Source organism: Motacilla alba, chromosome 24 (assembly GCF_015832195.1).
Source record: "Motacilla alba alba isolate MOTALB_02 chromosome 24, Motacilla_alba_V1.0_pri, whole genome shotgun sequence".
Lineage (NCBI taxonomy): Eukaryota > Metazoa > Chordata > Aves > Passeriformes > Motacillidae > Motacilla > Motacilla alba.
In genome coordinates, this window is record NC_052039.1 from 5,755,035 (window position 1) to 5,777,249 (window position 22,215).

At 50.8% G+C, this 22,215-nt stretch overlaps 1 protein-coding gene across 2 annotated transcripts; it reads right to left on the reverse strand.

Moving 5' to 3' along the window:
- Nucleotides 1–298: 298 nt before the first annotated feature.
- ALG9 (ALG9 alpha-1,2-mannosyltransferase) lies at nt 299–21,613 on the reverse strand. Of its 2 annotated transcripts, none has more exons than XM_038161530.1 (15): nt 21,458–21,613; nt 20,792–20,930; nt 20,427–20,561; nt 20,096–20,166; nt 19,156–19,244; nt 18,666–18,801; nt 18,287–18,374; nt 18,069–18,174; nt 14,415–14,537; nt 12,805–12,959; nt 10,965–11,070; nt 9,440–9,587; nt 8,548–8,677; nt 5,999–6,129; nt 299–1,246 (listed from the first exon to the last, which is right to left on the reverse strand). In XM_038161530.1, exons 1-15 carry the CDS (start codon nt 21,553–21,555, stop codon nt 1,126–1,128), a joined length of 1,776 nt encoding a protein of 591 aa, XP_038017458.1. In that variant the 5' UTR covers nt 21,556–21,613; the 3' UTR covers nt 299–1,125. The 2 variants fall into 2 exon arrangements, with proteins under 2 accessions (XP_038017458.1, XP_038017457.1); XM_038161529.1 differs by having other exon boundaries at nt 10,965–11,094.
- Between the last annotated feature and the right edge of the window lie 602 nt (nt 21,614–22,215).

The following is a 22,215-nucleotide window of genomic DNA, read 5'->3' on the forward strand; positions in this document are numbered from 1 at the left end:
TGCTCATCCAGCTCTCCTGCTCTGTCCCAGCAGGATCAGGTTGGATCCCAGCCCTCCCACCCTGCTGAGAGCTGCACCCACCACCCGAACCAACACACGGATCCCCAGAGCTTTTCTGGATCCCAAACATCCAAATCTGCTCCCCAGGCCCCCAGCTCAGACCGACCCAACCACAGCCACAGCATGGAGCAGGTGCAGAACCTCCCCTCTGCTCCATCCCCATCCCAATCCCACCCCAATCCCATCCCACCCCACAGAATGGCAGGGATGTGAGTGAAAACAGCTCCCTCCATCCAGCTGGTGATGCTGCACATTTAAAAATGGAAATGTAACAAGCACAGCACTGCTCTGAGGCGTGCTGGACCCACGTAACACATCCTGGCTATTCTGGGAAACAGAACTGCAGAAAGAAAAAAAAAAAATAGGATTCATCCTTCTCCTCTCTGGATGATTCCAGAATTTTTAAGATGCTGAAGTCTAGAAGTCAAAGGATCTTGAAAAAAATCATTATAAATAGCAAACAGACACTTGGCTTCACAGATAACACAAACACTGATCCCATTAAACACATAATTGTCCCAGCTTGATTCTTTCCTCCCAAAAGCACAGGTTTATCCCTGGAAACGTCTCCTGGACAGAGCAGCTTTGGCTGCTCCTCTGTGGTGCACGATGGTTCGTTCCTGGAGGTTCAGCACATTCCAGTTCATGGTCAGTCAGGTGTTCTTCCTCCTTTTCCCCTTGAAAAAGGAAAATTCCGAAGCTTTGTCACCTGAAAAAAGCTTCCCTGGGTGAAAGACAGCAGGAGAGGAGAGCAGAGGGGTGCGCGGGGGAGAGGCAGGGAGAATTTGAGCTGGGTTTTCCCACATTTGCAGCAGAACCTCACGATGCCACCCCGCTTTATTTTCCGTTTTTCTCTTCTCGGGGAGCAGCAGGGATCACCCATCCGCAGGCGCCCGCTGGATTTTCCAAGGGCTTGAGGCAGAGCAGAGGCTGGCAGAGGAGCAGAGGCTGCCAGAGCTCCTCGGGGGATGCTCCCAGCCCCATCCTCCACGCAGGGCTCGGGGGGCTGCCCAGGAGTGCCAGCAGACGCTTTGGGTGGGTTTTTTGGCCGGCCCAGGTGCGTTCCTAGCCCCCCATCTTCCTCCGGGGCTGCCTCCTGCGCGGTTTCAGGATGGTGTAGTTGGCGTAGCTCGTGTGCTGCTCCGACAGCAGGGGGATGTAGAACGCCCGCAGCAGCCGCGAGGACCTGCAGGAGCAGGGAGGAAAAGCAAATCGTCCCTTCAGCGCTTCAATTCTCACCTGCTTATCAAACACCGATCAGTGATGGACCCACAGCGCTGCCTCCATTTGATCGACGAAGCTGAAATTGAATCTGATCAAAAGAAACCCAAACAAACTTGCAAAAATTTTTCCTATAAAGAAGGAAAATTAAATTTAAATTTTTCCTACAAAGAAGACAAAATTAACCAAAAAGAGAAATGAAAAAGCTTTGCTGTAACATGTTTTTGTTTTTAGTGACAGCAAATAAATTCTGGCTGAAACAGAAAAAAAAAAAAAAAGAGAGAAACATTTTTCCCAAGAGCCCTGAAGTCTTCTAGGGGAAGGCAACATATGATGCAGTTTCCACTTTGTTAGCTCCATTTAAGGCTGTGCTTTGCAGTCTGGGTTGGGCACAGCAGTTCAGCTCACCCCTCAGCAAGCACTTCCCTCCCAGGGCACAAATCACCTCAGCCACTTCCACGAGAACGCTCTCGCTGGTTGGCACCGGTTTAGGAGCCCAACCTTGTGGCATTCACATCCTCTGGAAAAATCCCTTGGCCCAGGATTTCTTCTCCTGGGAAGCTGAGAAGCCCCAGAGAAAAAGGAGAACAATTTAATCTCATTTGCTTCTCCTGTGTTTTGCTGCTGTGGAATGTGTTTGGACATTGTTCACCCACAGGTGGTTGTGTCATTGGATTCTGGTTTGAGTTGTTTTCACTCTCTGCCAAGCTCTGTTGGGACTCCAGAGAGCCACGAGTTTTCATTATTATCTTTTTAAGTCTTCTGAAAGTATCCTCCCTGTATTCTTTAGCTAATTAGTATTGTTTTATTCGATATAGTATCACAAAATAATAAATCAGCCTTGTGAGAACACCGAGTCAGATTCACCACTCATTCCTTCCTTCATCTGGGGGCAACACAAATACAACCCAACCTCCTGCCCACTGTCCATCCCAGCAGGGCTGAGGGAGGCAATTACTGGGAGTAATTAGGGATGATTGAAATTATTGAAACAAATTAAATTGAACTGTAATTACTGAAGGACATTAAATCCCAGATATCAGCAACCAGGGGGTCCTGGGGGTCACAGAGCCCTGGCCTTTGGGGCAGTGTGAAGGTGAAGGGGTCGCTTCCCCCCTGGAATCTCCTCTGTTCTATCCCATCCCTTTCCCCCACGCCTCTCTGAGAAGCAAAAAGCAGCTTTGGCTCTCTGGCATTCTGCAGTTTGGCTCTCCAGCCCATCTTCTGTGGAAATCCTGAATTACAGAGGGCTGGGCAGCTCTAAAACCCACACTCAGCCCATGCCCTGCCAGTGCTGGGAGCTGGCATTTCAGCCTTTCAAAAACTGGACCAGTGGAGCACGGAGGGCTTAATGATGTCTGGGTGAAATTAGCACCTTTGACTGGGTTGCTAATTGCTGGAGAGCATTCTGAATGAGAGCGTTCTGAATGAATGTGTTCTCTCCCTAATGGCACAGTCCGGGTTCCAGTGTGAGGTGGACACACAAAACATCCTCCAGCAGCAGCTCTGAGCTTTGTGAGCCTCCAAAAACCTGAGCAACTCACTGAAATCGGGGCTGAGGCAGAGTTTTGCTTCCTCAGCACCGCAGCTTCTCTTTTTGTGTCTTTAAGATCACCTGGGTGGGAAAATACCAACCCAAAATATCAGAAAGTGTCACCCCAGCCAGGGAAAGCCTGGAAGAGCAGCAGCACTCTCAGCTCTGGATTGCTGAGTGCTCAGGGGTGGTGGCACACTCTTGCTGGTCACTCCAGCTCCCAGCTCTGCTGCTCTGCACATCCAATTCTGATTTTTTTTTTTCAGCAGTGAGACAAATTGCGTTTTGTTTGCCTGCACTGGAGATCTTTCAAAAACGCAGCTGAAAAACAAAGGCAGGAACTGCCACTGGGAGCTGCATCTCCCCAGGGGCTCCGAGCTCTGGCACAGCCTGGCTGGGCTCAGGCAGCTCCTGCACCCTCCTGGTCCCCTCCCGGCTCAGAGAGAGGGAACCTTCACCTCCTGTCACCTCTCTGTGTCAGCTCAGCCACCTCAGACAGCAGATGGCACACGGAAGGGGCTGGGTGACAGATGACAGGGAATATATTTAATGTTCTATTTGCATTTGCTGCTAAATCTGTCCCCCAGAGAGAGAGCGGGGGGAGCCTTGATCAGCACCCAGCTCCCAGCAGCAGGGCCAGGATTGCTCCGAGCTGGCTGAGCAGGGGCTGCTTTCCCAGGGCTTCTGGGCTCTGCAGGAGGCTCTGCTGCAGGACACAGCAGCTCCCAGAGCTGAGCCTCAGAGCTAAGCCTGGCTCTGCCTGAATTTCAGGAGAAACAGCTCAAGAATTGCTCCAGCAGTGCCAGAGGAAGCTGTTATGTTCCAGTCCTCCTTTCCCAAATTCCCAGACTAACACGGACTGGCAGCACTTGGACACCTGCAGTGCTGAGAGATCCCTCCTAAAAGTGCATTTTGCAACCTGGGTTTGGTGACAGCAGAGCTCAGAGAGAGAGAGGAGAAGGGAGCAGGGCAGGGAATGGCAGGAGGAAGATGAAATTCTGCCACAGAGCCACCTGGGCAGGTCCCAGTGCCACCTGGGCAGGTCCCAGTCACAGGGGCGGGTCCCAGTGCCACCTGGGCAGGTGCCAGTGCCACCTGGATGGGTCCCAGTCACAGGGACAGGTCCCAGAGCCACCTGGGCAGGTCCCAGAGCCACCTGGGCAGGTCCCAGTGCCTCCCAGCCACAAGAAGCTCACGATCAAAGCTCTCTGAAAAGCCTTTAATGTTTGCACTTCCTCTGGAGGTGAAGTTCTGTACCAACACACACATTTCAGAAGTAATTCAGCTACTTTAAAAACAAAAATAGGGAAAACAACTGGAGGAAAGCACCATTAAAGGGAACAAGAGAGCCTCTTATCAAAGCAGGGTAATGCAATGCTCCAGCAAGGTGACCCAATCATTAATTCTGCACTGAGAATTTTATGTTTTTTGATGGAAAACCCAAGTGTTTGGAGCAGGCAGACAGCTCAGCCCTAAAGAGCTGGAAAATATGTGCCCCTCAGAGGGGAGCTGTGATATATTCCCCCTTTTCTGTGCCAGATTCGGAGCATTCAGCCAATATAGAATTAAATGGACCTTGGCAAAGCAGCTTCCTGAGGAGCATAATTAGCTGGTGGCTTGGAGTGCTCTCTAATTCAATTAGCAGCACCATTTATCAGAGCCAGCTGAGATTCACATTTGCACTGGCTGACGTCAACGGGAGACTCGCAGCGAGCCCCAGAAGCCTCCAGTGCAGCAGGACTGAACCGAGCTGCCGGGGTCATTGATTTCATTCCTTTCATTTCTTTCCACACAAAAGCTGCACTTTGGGCTGAGCTGGGGAGGTGCTTGATGGGTTTGGGTTTGGTTTTTATTTTTTCTGCAACCACGGAGCTGCAAACCTGAAACCTCAACTCAGCTCCAAAGATCAAGCAAGCACGATAAAGCAGCTGCAAGAACACACAAAGGTGGCTTTAAAGCAGAAATGCACATTGCAGGGCAAACCCTCTGCACAAGGAGTGCCTTTGATGCCTCAATCGCCTCGTCAATAAAACTCACTGGCCACCTCCTCCTCCCTTCCCAAAGTGCTGCCCAAATGTAGCAGCAGGTTCTCCTGGAAAATGCAGCTCATGGAAGACCTTGTCGAGGAAAGCTGTTTGTGTCGGCGAGCTGGGAACACCAGAGCCCTCCTGGGAGCTGCTCAAACCTTCCCATCCTTGCCCTGCTCCTCCCAGCCCCACTCCCTGCAGGGCCCAAGCAGCAGGAAGCAGTCAGGTCTCGTGGAAAACAGGAGGGCACTGAACTCTGGGGTCGTTTGTTACAGAGCTTTTTCCAGGCTCTGTCCTGGGGTGACACCTTGGTGAGCTCTGAAGGGCTAAATCACATCCTTGTACAGCTGAGGAGGGTTCCTGTGTTTGCAGGAATGCAGAGACAACATTCCCAGCTTGACAGCCCTGGTCCCACTCCCTGACAGGGAGGGGTTCATTTTTTACAGAGCTTTTTCCGGTCTCTGCCCCGGGGTGACACCTTGGTGAGCTCTGAAGGGCTAAATCACATCCTTGTACAGCTGAGGAGGGTTCCTGTGCTTGCAGGAATGCAGAGACAACATTCCCAGCTTGACAGCCCCAGTCCCACTCCCTGGAGTGAGCAAATCCCAGGCTCTGCTCCTCCAGGGACCCCGGCCAGACACTGCAGCAGGGTGCTCAGGGAGCAGCACAGCTCTGCACAACAGCCTCCAGCAGGGATCTCTTCCATGGATTTTCTGGTGCCTAATCAAGGTGTGGCCCTGCTGACTGCCTCCTCTCTGAAAATAACATTTTTCAGAGCTCATCCCCCCTGATGATTTATACCCGTCTTGAATCTGGCTGGGACAGAACAGAGTGAAAAGTCTCCTGGGAGGAGGTGGCATCCACCTCATTTCTTTGGAAAGCAACCCCAAAAACCATTGCTTCAGCAGGAAGCTTTATAAGGAAATTGTTTATTTCTTTATAAAAATACTGCTTCTCACCACCCTCCTCACAGAGTTTCACCTCTAAAGCAACTCAGGTCATAAATTTTGCAAGCAGGAGTTTGACAAAGGCTCCACTTTGCTGGGAGTTGGACTCCAAGCTGCCATTTGCCCACGGATCTCTCCTCCCTGCCCACTTTTGCCAACAGAAATCCCAGACTGCCCCCACTGTTCCTTCTCCAAAGTGCAAATCCTACCTGGAAGCATCAAGGAATGGCTTGTAGGCAATGGTCACCCACTCCTCTCTGTTGGAGGAGTACCTTGGCTCCCTGGGGGTCTCTCTCGCTGTGTCCAAGTCCACCAGGTAGTGGCATTTGGAGATGTCAATCTGCAGGAACACAGACAGTGCTGGCCTTTATTTCCTGTGGGTTTGGCTCTGTGCTCGCTCACAGCAACCTGAAGAGGGCTGCACTCCCAGCAGCAGGGGAAATGCTTCGTGCAGGACACAGGTAACAGAATTCATGTCGTGGGGGAATCCACCTCCTCCTTCCTGCTGGGAATCCTATGTCTTATCCTGCCTCACTCCCTCCAACTCTTCCTTAAGGGATTTCAGCTCACTCTCCCACAAAATTTTACTGCCAACTTCCTTGGCCATGCTTGAGATCCCTTGTCTGCAGCACCTTTGGGGTTTAATGTAACAATTTAGGCTGAAAACAATTTAATTAGGTGGATAGCAGATGGCTCTGTGGCATCACAACAGAGTGGCAAATGAAATTACAGCACAGGAAACGCAGCTGAGGATGCTGAATCCACTTCTTGCTCTGTGTGAGAGGAATGTTCCAGGCCCTGGGAGAGGCTCTGGCTCATTAGCAGAAGGACTCCCAAACCACTAACCAAGTTTTTCTGGAAGTGATGTAGAATCATTCAGAGAAAGACAAGCTGCTGCCTCAAGGACCTCCCTTGTCTCATCCTAAATGCTGCCCTAAAAGGTCTGGGACTGCAAATTCCAGGTGCAAGCCACGTTTCCCTTGTATTTTCACAAGTTACAGTGAAGCCAAGGATGAGATTCCTCCTGCATGAGGGACAACACAGCACCTCTGCACTGATTTGGGGATTTACACAAGACTTGGGTGATGCACAGACCTTGAAATGAAAGCAAGGAATGAGTCTCGGTGAACAAAGCTGCGAGGGATTTCTAAATTACATCCTCTCCTCCTCTGTTCCCCTTTCCTTTTCCTCCTCCCACTCTTTCTTTATTTGATAGCACTGCTCTGCCAAGTGGAGGAGAGCTGAATCGGATCCCATCCTGGCTGGCAGCAGTGGGAACAGCCCAGAGCTGGAGCCAGGGGCACATCTGCTGCTGCCATGGGGTCTGCAGGGTGCTGGAAGTGAAGAGAAAGTGCTTTAAAACCCCTTTCTCTGAAGGCAGCTGCTGTTAGCAGCTCGCAGCCTGATCTGCTGGTCCTGCTCGGATGTGCCTTGGGAAGAAATAACATTCCTTATCTGTTTCTTAGCACTTTCAGAGACAAATGCACCTCCCCAGCTGGGCAAGTGCAAGGTAAGTGCAGCTCGATGTGATTAAGGAACGAGAGATTGCAAAACAAGATCAAAGCACTCTTGCCCCAGTGTCTCATAGCAACAGGAACACTGAGGTTCCCTCTTCCATTTCCAAGCAGAGCGGTAATAGATACTCACACCTGAAACAGTGAGATCACAGCCATTAATGGATTTATCCGTGGCTCAGGTAATCCTCCTGAACCATTGGTTTTCTCCCCTCTGAATGACCAACAGCCTCGTGCTATTTCGATTTATCCCCTCTCACAGTCCTGTCCAGCTCTTGCTAATTATTCTTCCACTTCTTTAAAAAATCTGAATATGCTGGTACTCACTAAATCTGGGGGAAGATCTAGATCTCTTGGTGTAATTAGCAGGTCAAAAGTAAGAGCTTTAAGCCCCTGTTTAATTTCTGCTTTCTCAAGTCCTAGGCCCTTGAGCTTGCATGAGAAAGAACAGAGTTGTAGGGTGACACGAAGGAGCAAGCATGAAACAAAAGTGTGTTTTGCTCTATTAGTCACAGGCTGGAGCAGCCAGCTGTCTGTGCTAAAAATAAACCCCAGTTAAAGATTTCATAAATTAAATGCACTGCAGCAGACAGCTCCTCTCAGGTGGGAACACGCCTCCTTCCCATTCCCAGTAACTGCATAATGAGCCTCAAAATAAGAGTTTTAACCCAGAAGACTGCCAAGATTGAACCTGTCAGTAATTTTAAACATGCTAGCTAGCAATAACTTTAAGATATTTCTCATCTGTGCACTGGTTTTGTTTAGCTCAACCAGGAAATAAATCAATAATACCAACAGACATTATCTTAGCAGATTCCCACTAACGCAATTAAGTTCCAAATTAAGTTCCTCCTCCTCAGCTGAAAACATGATGAATAGTTTTATATTTAAAAAGAAATGAAAGAGGAAAATTTCAATTCCTGCTCAGTGACAAATATTTTCTGTGGGGGACTTCAAATTACTCATTCCTGTGATCACATTAACACACTACACTAAACCTAAACTGCAATAATTAGGAGTTCTTACTTCTGCTGCTTCTTTTGTTATCATTACACCTTCAAACTGCAGATGAAAGGCAAACAGAAGCCACTCAGAAGAACGGGGAGATTTCCAAGTGCTGCAGAGGGACCATTTTTGCTCTGGAACTCCCCAGGAAACAGAAATGGGGAGATCCACTGTGAGGCGTTGCAATAATTTAAATTATCCAGCGAGGCAAGGGAAAGACAGCAGAAATAAATCCTTACATAGCGAGATGGCTCCTCCTTGTTCTGGTCGTTCATGTCCGTGGGAATGATCCTGGTGGCCAAGGGGCCCTTGGCAAAGGGTTTGGGCAGCTGGCCCCGGAATTCGGACAGGATGAACTGGAGCTGCCAGCTGCAGAGAACAGGGAGAGCACTTGGTGTGAGAGCACCAGAACCAGAACCAAGGACACCATCCCCAGAGATCCCCAGAACCTGTGGCCAGTGTGCTGATCAAAATCCTTCAGAATCCTTTATCTGGCTGCTTTTGAGCACCAGAACCAAGGACACCATCCCCAGAGATCCCCAGAACCTGTGGCCAGTGTGCTGATCAGAATCCTTCAGAATCCTTTATCTGGGTACTTTTGAGCACCAAAATCCCAGAACCAAGGACACCATCCCCAGAGATCCCCAGAACCTGTGGCCAGTGTGCTGGTCAAAAACCTTCAGAATCTTTTACTTGGGTACTTTTGAGCACCAGAACCAAGGACACCATCCCCAGAGAATCCCAGGAACCTGTGGCCAGTGTGCTGGTCAAAAACCTTCAGAATCCTTTATCTGGGTACTTTTGAGCACCAAAATCCCAGAACCAAGGACACCATCCCCAGAGATTCCCGGGAACATGTGGCCAGTGTGCTGATCAAAATCCTTCAGAATCCTTTATCTGGGTACTTTTGAGCACCAAAACCCCTGAACTAAGGACACCATCCCCAGAGAATCCCAGGAATCTGTGGCCAGTGTGCTGATCAAAATCCTTCAGACTCCTTTATCTGGCTGCTTTAACAGTGTTTATGACACTGCTGGTGACACCAGAGATCCAAGCTCCTCGGGGTTCCCCATCATTGTGCCCCTTGTCACCCAGCTGCCCTAACTGCCCCCCTGCCATGGCAGCACTCACTTGTCGGGCAGCAGGAAGCTGCTGGGGAACCTGTGCCACTCCTTGCCCACACAGACGTGCACGGGCCTGCCCTCTGGCACCGTGTGGATGCTGGGGTCAGTGGCAATCCTGTGCAACTCGGGGTACAGGTCCAGAGGGCCGTGGTAGCCTGGGGGAGGCAGAACATCATAATTCAGGGTAAAGCAAGAGGGGTATTTAATGAAAGCCGACAAAATTATTTCATGTATACATTTTTAAGTGCTAATTCAATGAATAAATCAACTGCTCTATGCTAAGAAGTGGCTGGATTCAAAGCTTCCCCTCTTACCCTTGGTGCTCCTACCAATTTTATTCACTTTTCCCTGTCCTGGCTGTCAATGGTCACCAAAACTCCCCAAAAAATACTGATGAGGTGGGAAGGCCCTGATTCCATCTCCATTAAGGACTCATGAACCTAATTCAAGTTGTACACAGAAAAATGCTTTTCCAAGTGGGATTATCTATCTGAAAGCTGAAGTATCTGCTTTAGTACCAGTCAGGTTTCAGATCAGTGGAGTTTAGTGGTGGAAGGTAAAGAGAATTTTTAAGTGATTTTTAAGTGGTGACCCATTCATACTTCATATGGATGAATATATAATTAATAATTAATTAATGGTGACCAGCAGAACTTATTATTCCTTCCCCTGCAGTGACAACACCCAAACTCCTCGGGGTTCCTGATCTGTACAGCACAACTTTCACAGCCCTGAGCCCCGGAGCCAGCAGAGCAGAGGGCAAAGCTGAAAATACCAGTCAGGTTTTAGATCAGTGGAGTTCACTGGTGGAAGGTGAAGGGGATTTTTAAGTGATGTAATTCTGGTGAGCCATTACATCCATATGGATGAATGTATAATTTAATTAATAATTAATTAATTATTGTTCCTTCCCTTGCAGTGACAACACCCAAACTCCTCGGGGTTCCTGATCTGTACAGCACAACTTTCACAGCCCTGAGCCCCGGAGCCAGCAGAGCAGAGGGCAAAGCTGAAAATACCAGTCAGGTTTTAGATCAGTGGAGTTCACTGGTGGAAGGTGAAGGGGATTTTTAAGTGATGTAATTCTGGTGAGCCATTACATCCATATGGATGAATGTATAATTTAATTAATAATTAATTAATTATTGTTCCTTCCCTTGCAGTGACAACACCCAAACTCCTCGGGGTTCCTGATCTGTACAGCACAACTTTCACAGCCCTGAGCCCCGGAGCCAGCAGAGCAGAGGGCAAAGCTGAAGTATCTGCTCTAACACCAGTCAGGTTTTAGATCAGTGGAGCTCACTGGTGGAAGGTGAATGGGATTTTTAAGTGATGTAATTCTGGTGAGCCATTACATCCATATGGATGAATGTATAATTAATAATTAATTAATGGTGACCAGCAGAACTTCTTGCTCCTTCCCCTGCAGTGACAACACCCAAACTCCTCGAGGTTCCTGATCTGTACAGCACAACTTTCACAGCCCTGAGCCCCGGAGCCAGCAGAGCAGAGGGCAAAGCTGAAATACCAACCTTTGAATAAGGCAACAGAGCGTGACAGGGACAAAAGGCCAAAGAGGAAGACTGTCCCCAGGGCCAGCCAGTTGGAGGACACTGTGTAGTGCTCCAGGCGGTAGCGCTGGAAGATGAAGTGGTAACATTTCTCAGGGAAGAGATTAAAAAAAAAAGAGAGACAATATGAAGTTACTCCAACTCTGATCCATTCAGCAAAATTCTCATTTTTCATAAAGCTCTTACAGCAGTGTGTCCCCCACCAGATCTTTGGGCTTTTTAAGTTCAGAGCCATCAAAATGCACAGAAACTCATAGGGTTCAGTCATATTTAAGTGATAATTTGGGGTATTTCAGCTCTTTTCCCTAGGAAGGCCTCTGGACCTAAAGTGCTCTCTCAGGGCTCCAGCTGGGCTGCTCCCAGGTGAACCAGGGGCAAGACAGCTCCCTCACACTCACCTCATTTCCATGCTGGACTGGATTCCTGCCTAACACAAGCCCCATGCCCCAGATTTCCAGAGTGACCTCTGGTTGTTTACCCTGCCTGCACAAAGCACAGCTTTGAAGTGAACAAAACACCACAGAGCACATTCTGCAGCCAGCTTTAAACACAAGTCACCCTGGAACTGATAAAAGAAAAAAAAAACTGATAAAAGAAAAATTGGTAAGAAGAAAAAACTGATAAAAAAGAAAAATTGATAAAAGAAAAACTGATGAAAGGAAAATTGGTGAAAGAAAAATTGATAGAAGAAAAATTGATGAAAGAAAAATTGATAAGAGAAAAATTGATAAAAGAAAAGCCCTTTAGGTTTGTTTTTTTAAATTAAAAAGCCTTTCTGGGAATAGCCAGGAGGAAATACATCCAGTCCTTGCCTTGGTCCCTCCCTGCTGCTCTGCAGGAGTGGTTATTCACTCCCTGCCCTCAGCTCCTTTCTCTTTCTCATGTCCTGTTTGCATTTTTCTCACAACATCCACACAGTCTGGAGGGGGAGAGTGACAGGTTTGTCCTGCTGGTGGGCAATCAGCTCCAGATTCTCGGCTGGATGCTCCACACTGGGCAAAATGTCATCAAACAGTGGCAAAATACGCAAGAAATGTACAGGAAACTTTCCTCAAGCCATATTTACAATGAAAATGGGTGAACACTGCTCTGTGATGCTCTGAGAGCACAGGGGAACCCTCAGGCAGAGCCAGAAAAATGGTGACATTCCAAGGTGGGTCCTGTGTGAAGGCAAGGACTGGAACTCATCTGGGAGTGAATGGAGATCAGTGAGAGCACCTGAGCAGGGGAAGGGTGAGGGACGAAGGGGTGGGCAGGAATTCCAGCAGGAATTCCAGCAGGACAGAGGAGGAACAGCAGGGTGAGGCCAAACAGCTGCAACAGGCTCCAGCAGGGACTCCTGGCTGCATTCCTGAGCCTTTTTAACAGCAGGAGATGAATAATTCTGAGCTTTGGGAAGGTTTATATCAGTCTCTATTAGTGCTTTGCTCCGTGAAGTGTTTCAAGTGATGTTTACTAAACATCCACGTTTTGGCTCTTCCAAATGTTCACTGAATTCCCAACATTTCAAGGAGATCCTTTTGCCTTTTTTCAGCCTAGGGAGGGATTCCTTCTGAGACACATCCAAATGCATTCCCCACACACCCACATTCCTGCCCTTGGAGCTGAGCAGCCAGGGAGGCACAGTTCCATCAGCAGGGTACAGAATCCCAAGGGAATCTCTTGGATTTTGGGTGGTGTTGGCACTACAGCATCCCAGCTCCAGGAATTCCCACTCGGGACTGGAGGACAGCTCAAAGTCATCGTGAAATAACAGCTGGGAAACGGGCTCAGCTATTTATCAAAAACCACTAGAATTTACCTGAAGAGCAGAGAGAGCCACGGCGCCAGAGAGACAGATGAGGGGGTAGATGGGGAAGAGGAATCTCTCTTCTTTGTGGGGCTGGCTGAAGAAGATCAGGATCCAGATGTACATGGGAGCCAGGGTCAGCCAGTAGGGACGGCCCAGATTCTGGACTGGAAGAGACAAAACCTCAGGGAAGGAGCAATGCAAGAATTCCTCCTCTTGCACAACCCCCTCTCACACCCAAAGCCCACTCTGGAGGCCCAAACACGCCCCGTTCTGAGCCCCCCTGCTGCTGAAACCCAGGTGACACACCCAAACTGCCAGCAGGGCATTTTCCTCAGGGGATTTTTGCAGATTCCTACGACACTGACAATTCCAGCAGCCTTAGGAAGAGCAAAAGCAGAAGATGAGTGTTAGTGGAACCAGGAACTGCCAGGCCTGAGGAGGCAGACAGGAGTGCTGGGTTTCCTGCTGGGCATTGCACACACAAAGATCAGAAAGATCCTCCTCAGGAGCTCCCCTTCCCCTCCCAAATGGTTGTTTAGAGCCTGAAGTTTGCCCAACCTTCACTGCCTCGTTACAAAAATAACACCAGGAGAGGTCTCCCAGGCGCCTTCTGCTTAACAGAGGAAATAACTGATTCAAAAATAACAACAATTACCCTGAATTTCAGTCACTCCGAGGAGGGCTCTACACTGCCTGACAATTTTCAGTCCCTTTCCTACCCCTCGCTACTCCCCACAGCAGAGTTAAGCAATTAAGCCAACGGCATTTCACAGACAATAAGAACAAAGCACTTGGCAGAGTGGCTCCCGCTGTTAAGTACAAGAACACCAAGAGAACAGCAGGAAATCTTGCATTTACAGGAGCTCCTACTGAGCTTTTAGTGCTTTCTGAGAGTTTGTCACTCACAGCCGAGGAACAGACATAAGCAAACGCCCCTTAACGTACATTTGCATCGAGGATTGTGTTACTGTTTGTTGTAGTCAGTAAAAAACAACGGAGAGAGCAAAGCAGTGACTGGACTGATGAATCTGGAGGCTGCTGCTGAGCCTTGATGAATTTTCCTTAGGAAAACAGCAGAAAGGAATTTACACTTCCCCTCTGGAGTCACTTACAAGTGTCATGTGTTCAAACTGATGTCATTTTATTCAAGAAAGAGCCCAGGGTGAAGCAGGGAATATTCTGGCTCCTCTTTTTTTTAACTCTCAGTATATCCACACCCACGGGGACACTTCCCAGAGCAGGGCTCAGTCCTGGCAGCTGAAAAACCCACAGTGCCCAGAACAGCCCAGCTTCCATCCCAAAAGGTTTCTACCCATTTCCAGCTGCAGACAAGATGGGAACAACACCAGGGTCAGCTTCTTCCCCCTCCAGGATTATTGACTGGGCCATTCCTGATGCATTAAACGTCACAATGAAGCTTAGGAACCACACACCTCGTCAGGCTTGCTTTTTTTAAACACATTTTTCCTCTTGAGGTGGAGGCAAGGAACAATCCTGAACCCTAATGAGCTCCAGGAACTCTTCTGGCGCTCCAAAGGCTCTCACTGCTCCCAGTTTCACTTCCAGGGAAGAAAAGCTGCTCTGTGGCAGGCAAACCCTGGCAGCTGCCCTGCACTCACCACGGAATTTCTGCAGCAGGCACTCCATCAGACAGGTCAGAGGCAGCACGAGCAGGGCCAGCACAAAAACCACATTGAAATTCAGAAAGCCATTGATGAAATAGAAGTACCAGGGTTCTGTACCTAAAGGGTAAGAAAAAAAAGGAAAAAAAGAGGTTTGAAACACAAGCATGAATGATGGAACAGCAGCTTTGGCCCTTCCCTGCCTGACACAGCCCACCAGAGTATGTCACACTCACACCTGCCCAGGAAATTTCACTGTCTTCCTGCTCAGAAATTATTTTTCTCCTTATTTTTTCACTGGGGGTGAAAAATAATCAGTATTACATCTGCTGCTCATGAACCTCAGAGCACTCCAAGAGCCAGCAGAACTCTGTGACACAGAGCTCACCCTTATCAGAAGGACAGCAAGGAGCAGAGGTGGAAACTTGCAAAACTGGGAAACTTGACCCCAAATTCATTCTTTCTTTCTAACTGCAGAGCAGTCACACAAAACCACACAATGCCACGTAATTGTGGAGTGAGGATGCTCATTCTGGGCTGGCAGGAACAGAAAAGGTACCAGAAAGGATTAAGAAGGAAAGGAGTTTGTATTCCCACTTCATCCCAACAAAGACTCTGCCACTAAATGCTGGTTTTGGTCCCCCTTAGACTCAGCACTATTGAAGTGTCCCAAATTCAGCCTGTTGTGACACAAACGGGAGCCAGGCAGCTCTGCCTCCACACTCGGCAACTGGCTGCAAGCTCTGGAGGATGTAAACTGAAAGAAACTCCAGTCCAACTGTCATTTATTTAGACTCTTAATTCAGGATGCTTAAAGCCCTTAACAATGAGGAATGCCAGCTCCTCTCCACACATTTCCCACTCTCTCGGTGTGATTAGCTCAATCAGCCAGTAAATGACACGCGGGGGCTTTAATCACTGCACTGTTGTGACATGTGTCACATGCCACAGCAATTTCCTGCAATCAGAGCCACTTACATCGGGTCCGTGTTGAAATTAATCAGACGACTGAACAGCAGCAAGGAAAACCCGAAAGCTCTGCGGCTCCTGCAGCTAAAAAAAGGGGAGAAGCTGCCCTGGGGATGTCACAAACATGGCACTGGAGTCACTGCCTGGCCAAGCAGCTTGGGTTTATAAAGGAAATCTCGAGTTATTAGCTCTGAAAGCAAACAGCAATTATATAAATAAGTCCTAAATCTTTGAAGGGTAGGTCTAGGGACCGTCCTGTGGGGAAAGCAAAGGGAATTCACCCTGAATTCACCTCTCCCTGCTCTGGTTTCAGATTTGGCAGCCTGGGGGTCAGGAGTGAAGGACACTTAGGAAACACAACTTCTCCCCAGTACAAACACAGCCCAGATAACACTGCTAACAAACAGACCAGCTGCTCTGAAGCACAGCTTTCACCGGAAAAAAGCTGCTCTCTCACATTTTCTTGCAGTGTGACTGAATTGCCCATTAAAAACAAGCACTGGAGCCTCCCCTCCTTCTCCAATGAGGGATTTTCTTCTCTGTGAGAGGCTAAAAAAAATTATAAAAAGGAGGAAAAAAGAGAAGAGAACAGGGCACAGCAGGCAAAGAGCAGCAGGCTGCTCACCGGTGACGCAGCCATTCAGAGGCACTCAGGCTCAAAGCCTCCCAGGGCAAAAGGGTTTTTATTCCTCTTATCCACACGGCTCAAGGTGAACTGAGACAGAACTGCAGCCTCAAATAGGAACGACCCCACTGCAGGAAAGGAGTCCTGGCCCAGAACATCATCCTTGAAGCAGGGAGGGCCACTGAGAACTCTCCATGCTCAGGGTAATGGGAATATGCTCGCAGAGCTGGGGAGGAGCCGAATCCTTCCTGCAAGGATCTACAGCCCAGAGCTGGGCAGGTGTGGGGTACAGGAGACACACTGGGGAAAGCAGGGGGAAAGGAGCAGCCAGGCAGCTGCCATGGGGAGAACCAGCTGGAAGCACTGTCAGACCCCAGTGAGAAAATGCTTTGAACTCTGAGGTCTGGGAATGGCCCCGGCAGCAATCCCAGAACTCAGACTCAGGAGTGAATCAAATTTAGCCACGCTGCACCTTGACCACAGGAATGGTGAGGGCAGCTCAGGCCGGAGCAGGGGAGCTGGAGGAGTTTGGGACAAGGAGCCCCACCCTGGGCTGAAGCCTGAGTGCAGGAACTGCAGCTGGCAAGCAGTGACTAAGCTGCAATAATTTGGTCATGAGTCACAGCCCTCATTCTGATTCAGTGCTGCCACAGTGAACAGTCTGCTCGCTGCATTTCATTTGTTCTCACTCTGCTCAAGAAGCAGGGCTCCACGGAGAAAGGGGGCACAGGAGCAGCTCCAGCACGTCCCACCCAAGCTGAATGGAGATTCCCAAAGTGGGACAAAAGTCTGGTCACAAATTATGACTTCTTAGAATGTTAAGGACACAAAACCACCCCAAAGCTCAGACACAGGGATCTACTCTTGGCAGCTGTTTTCCCTTGGCTGCAGAAACCTAATCACTGCAGGGAAATATTAACTGCACAGACAATATTTATGTAGAGGGAGCATATTGCTAAAGACAGAAAAAAAAAATAATTGAACCTTGTCTCAAAAATACTGCAGTGCTTACACTGGAGATGATCTGGGCTGGTGACTCTGCCCTCATCATGTGAACGTTGGGAAATCCCAGCTTCCAGAGCCAAGAGGATCGGCCAGCCTTTCATCTCCCCTGGCAGTGGTTATTTTTCCCCAGTGTTTTGAAGCTCTCTAAACACACAGCGTTGTCCTGGCCACACTGCACTAAAGAGCAGTTCCAGGCAGGCTCTTTTACTAGCCCGAGGATGTTGTAGGAATGTCACAGTGAATAAAACTCTTCAGGACAGATGGGTCCCTGGAGGCTTCTGGGAACAACTCATGCACCAGTGTGGAAAAGGTCAGGCACAAGGCCCTGCCAAAACCTATCAGAGCCAGAGCCTGGAGTTTACTTACACAAAACTCCCAGCCCACACTTCAGAGCCTTCCTGCAGCAAGAGCCACGGCAGAGCAGCTGCTGTCCTGCTGTGCCAGGCACAAGTGACAAATCAGCACTCGGCACCACCCGAAACAGCCCCTCAGCCCCACCAGCAGTGCCAGCTGCCAGAGAAAGCCCTGCTGCTGCTCACCACTGCTGAGCCCTCCTGGAACAGCTCCTCTGGCCTCACACAGAGCACGCAGATGGTGCAGGCATCCTCTGCTCTCTGCCAGCCCTTCTGAAGCCCCGCTAGCAATTAATTTCCAGCTCTAGAAGTGCAGGATGTGGACAGAAAGAAGTATGGATTCTGCACCATTCCTCACTTTCCCGAAGTTCTGCAGCCTGACTGTGAGGAGCAGCAGCCAGGAACAAGAGTCAAGCCGACCAACACACACAGGCCACTTGTGCCCAGCCAGTGAGACACCTCCTGGCAGCTTCACAGGAGCGGAAAGTGAACAAAAGCAGCACAACTCCCAGCGTGGAGGAGCCGGCAGCGCATTGCCAGCTCGACAGAGACATCCCGTGTCCAGAAGCAGCAGCTGCAGCCCTCGGAGCTGGCAGGCTGCTTCTGCTGGAGGGCACGGCACAAAAAGCACTGCCAGTCAAGGGCCAGGGCAGCCAGAAAACCTCGGGCTGCCTCCCTGGCTTGTCATCCCAAACTCACCGTAGAGATCAGGCCCGTGGGGGGTGAAGACGTTGTACAAAACGATGTTGAGAGGTGCCACCACCAGCTTCCCATAGTAATAGCTGTCCACCACCACCAAGGGCACCTGGAAGAAAGCAGATTTTGGTTAAAGCGCAGCAGCTCCAGCTGATTTTCCTAAAGGAACTCATCCCTTCCGTTGCCATCCGTTCCCTCTTTGCGCTGCTGAAGGCACTCACCAAAAACAGGATCAAGGACACCACACACCAATTCAGGAAACTTTTCCACCTCTTCTTCAGGATCAACAAGTCAAAGGCAATAGGAAGCCTGAAACAGATTTCAGCTGTCAAGTGGAGGCTTTGAGAACCCCACTGCAGCTTCTGCCGCCCCTTCAAAGCAAGAGACAGAACCACCACTCCACTGCCTCTGCTCCTCCTCCAGATTCATCTCCCAGCTCAGGTTTTACCCAGATTAATGCCAGGAGATCTGCCCAGGCTGAGCTGTTCAAAAGCCAGGCAGCCTGTACAATGCTCCTGGGCTAAGCTGGCAGCTCAGGGCCTGCTGGTTCTCCCCAGGCGGGTGAAAAGCAGCTGAGAAAGGGCAGAAACTGCTGCTTACCCCAGAGCTGCGCTGAAGGGCCAGCCCAGCAGGGCTCCAGCAGCCACCCCCAGCACTGCCACCGAGGTCCTGTCCATGTACCAGCCCGTCATGGCCACCACCGTGGTGTACATGCAGAAACTGCTGGGCAGGAAAGCTGCAACACAAGGGGATGGAAGGTCAGCACAGCTTCCCCACACTTCAGCCAACGCCTGCAGCAAGTCTCAGAGTGGCTGGGAAAACAGGTACAGCCAGCCAGAGGGGACAGCACACAAAGTGCCAGCCTCCTTCCTCAGAACAAAGGGTGTCCAAGAAGGCAGGCCAAGAGCCTGTTTAAAAGGCACAGCAATATTAAAAACCAGGAGGCAGCCACAGAAACAGGCCTGGAAACTGCAACACAGAGAACAAAACTTGAATCAACGCTTATTCTGTCATGACAATACAACAAAGAGCACCCTGCAGATTTTCTTCTCTCTGAACCTTTGTTAGTGGCAGGGCCAAGCCAACTCACCTGCAGAAGCACAGAACATCCCCGTGCTGAGCACCAGGAAGGCCAACATCAGCCTGCTCACGTGCAGCCCAAACTTCTTGCACACAGCCCTGGGGAAGCAGCAGAGAAACAGGTACCACAAAACAGCCCCAGGGCAAGAACCAGCAGCACCAAGGCATGCAGAACCAGCAACAACCCAGCCTGAGAGCTCCGAGCAGGATTCCCAACACTCAGCTGCTGCCTCTGGCCTGGGATTTCAGACCCTGAGTTACCCCAGTGCAGAACTCTGGGTGGGGCCTGGCTTCTCCCAGCTGTGCAAATCTCAGGAGCTTGAGGCTGCTCTGCTGCACACTCCATCCCTCTGTGATCCTCACCCCTCACAAAACCCCACCGTGCAAAAAAGCCACAGTTCATCTCTTTAAACCAGAACATGGATGAGAAAATATGTGTCAGCACTCTGGTTTAAAGAGATGAACTGTGGCTTCTGACAAGCAAACAACTCATGCAAGGTGGTGGCTTGAACATCAGGAAGAAGCAGCAGGTAAAAACAAAAATCCAGTTTAGACAAGGTAATTGCATGTTAGGGCTACTGATTTTAGTGGCTGTAAACAGCACTGGCAGAGAGATTACAGACAGCAGCAATCAATTCCAGTCACATTCACTGTGATAAGCAAACACAGCACCAGACTCTCCTCAGTCTGCAGCACTCCCACCCTGCTCGCTGCCAGCAGAGAGGAAACGAGTGGAGTCAACAAAATGCTGGAGCAGAGGTGTGGGTGGGAGAGCTGGGAGTGCAGCTTTGTCCTAATTGTGGCGTTCTGACCAACATCTCAGCGAGCTATCATGAGAAAACGTATTTTCTCATCTACACACGAGCCTCGAAGCCTATTTCCTGCGGCAGGAGTTGTCCCTGGCACTCACACTGCTCCCACACATCCCCTGCAGACACTCTGCCACTCACTTGTAGAAGTAGAGTTCACAAACGCAGCTCAGGAAGGCCAGGAAGCATCGCAGGAAATAGAAGATGAGAACCTAGCAGACACAGACAGAGTCTGAATGAGGCACAGGACACAAAATGGGCTTGTAAAGCATCAGGGAAAACCCACAGACCCTTGAAAATCCGTCCAGGGAGGTCAATGTTTGTTAACAAACCAGTTTTATAAACATGAAGACAATTTCAACCATGTTTTATAAACACGAAGTCAATTTCAACACCGAACAGGAGAGCTGTTTCACACACACATAATGTACATTTCTTCCTCTCAAAAGCAGCTTCCACACACAAGATTTACCTTGTTGGTTTGCAGAACCCTGGCATGGAACCAGGCAGGCAAGGCATGGAGCCACAGGTAAGCATAGGAGCGGATGGCGTAGGCAGGAGAGTACTCCCAGGTCTGAAACCCCTTCCCATAAATGAGGTAGTGTGTCTACAACAGAGATCAAATAAATAAATAAATTAACGAGCAGCACACAAAACAGAGAGTTTCCAGAGCAAAATATTTCTCATTGAAACAGCGGGATCAGCACAAGGCTCTAATAAATCTGCATTTGCACGAGCCAACTGGAAAGTGAAACAGAGAGCACAAGGTCCTAAATAAAGGGGTATTTGCACAGGCCAAGTGCAAACTGCCAATGCCAAGGGCAGGAAGGGACTCACCGGCTCCCAGTAGTTAAAGGTCTCGTCACAATCCGAGATGTTGCTCAGCAGCGCTGCACAGAACCTGGCCGAGATGAGACACTTGAAAGCTGTTGATCCTTCAGGGGCCCAGACGTGCCCTGCTTTGCTCCCGGATGATCTAATCCAAAAGGTGGGGGGGGGGAAATAAAAAATTACAAATACGCAGCAGGAAAACTGAGCGACGAGATGGCGGCTCGCAAGGCGACAGCGAGCACCGGCTGAGCGCGGCTGTGGGGCAGGGGAGATGGGGATGCCAGCCCCTCACAAGGAAGCAGCACCAGCCCCTCAGCACCCCCAAAGCAGCCGGGCCGGGGATGCTCCGGCACCGTCCCCACGGCACGGACCGCCTGTGTCAAACCCGGCACCGGCAGCCGCGGTGACCTCAGCAGCCCCGGTAGTTTCGGCAGCCTCGGTGGCCCTGGTAGCTCCGGTAGCCCCGCTCCATCCCCGGTAGCCCCGGCGGCCTCAGCAGCCCCGGTAGTTTCGGCAGCCCCGGTGGCCCTGGTAGCTCCGGCGGCCTCAGCAGCCCCGGTGGCCTCAGCAGCCCCGGTAGCCCCGCTCCACTCCCGGTAGCCCCGGCAGCCTCAGCAGCCCCGGTGGTCTCAGCAGCCCCAGCAGCCCCGCTCCGTCCCCGGCAGCACCCACTCGTTCCGCGGCTCCTCGCTGCCCGCGGGCTCGGGCCGCCGCCCCGCCGCGTCCCCGCCGCCCGCCCGCGGCCGCTGCCGGGCCCCCTTGGCGGCCATGGCGGGTACGGGCAGGCAGCGCCCGCCGGCCGCCGCGGCCCGGCCCGAGCAGCTGCGGGAGCGCGGCCGAAGCCGCCGCCGCCATCTCGGGTGTGGGCAGCGCGCTCCCTGCGGGAGGAGGGAGCGCCACAGGGACCGGGACCGACAGACGGGGACCGACGGACGGACAGGGACCGCGACAGGGACCGCGACAGGGAGAGCGCTGCCCCGCACACCCGGGTCCATCATCCACTCGGGTCCATCTCTCACCCACCCGGGTCCCTGCCCCGCACACCCGGCTCCATCACCTGTGTCCATCACCCACCCGGGTCCATCATCCACCCGTGTCCATCCTCCACCCGGCTCCATCACCCATCTGTGTCCATCACTCACCCATGTCCATCCTCCACCCGTGTCCATCCTCCACCCGGGTCCATCATCCACCTGTGTCCATCATCCACCCGGGTCTGTCACTCACCCGTGTCCATCCTCCACCCGGCTCCATCACCCACCCGTGTCCATCACCCACCTGTGTCCATCACCCACCCGTGTCCATCACTCACCCATGTCCATCCTCTACCCAGCTCCATCACCCACCTGTGTACATCCTCCACCTGGGTCCATCACTCACCCGTGTCCATCACCCACCTGTGTCCATCACCCACCCGTGTCCATCCTCCA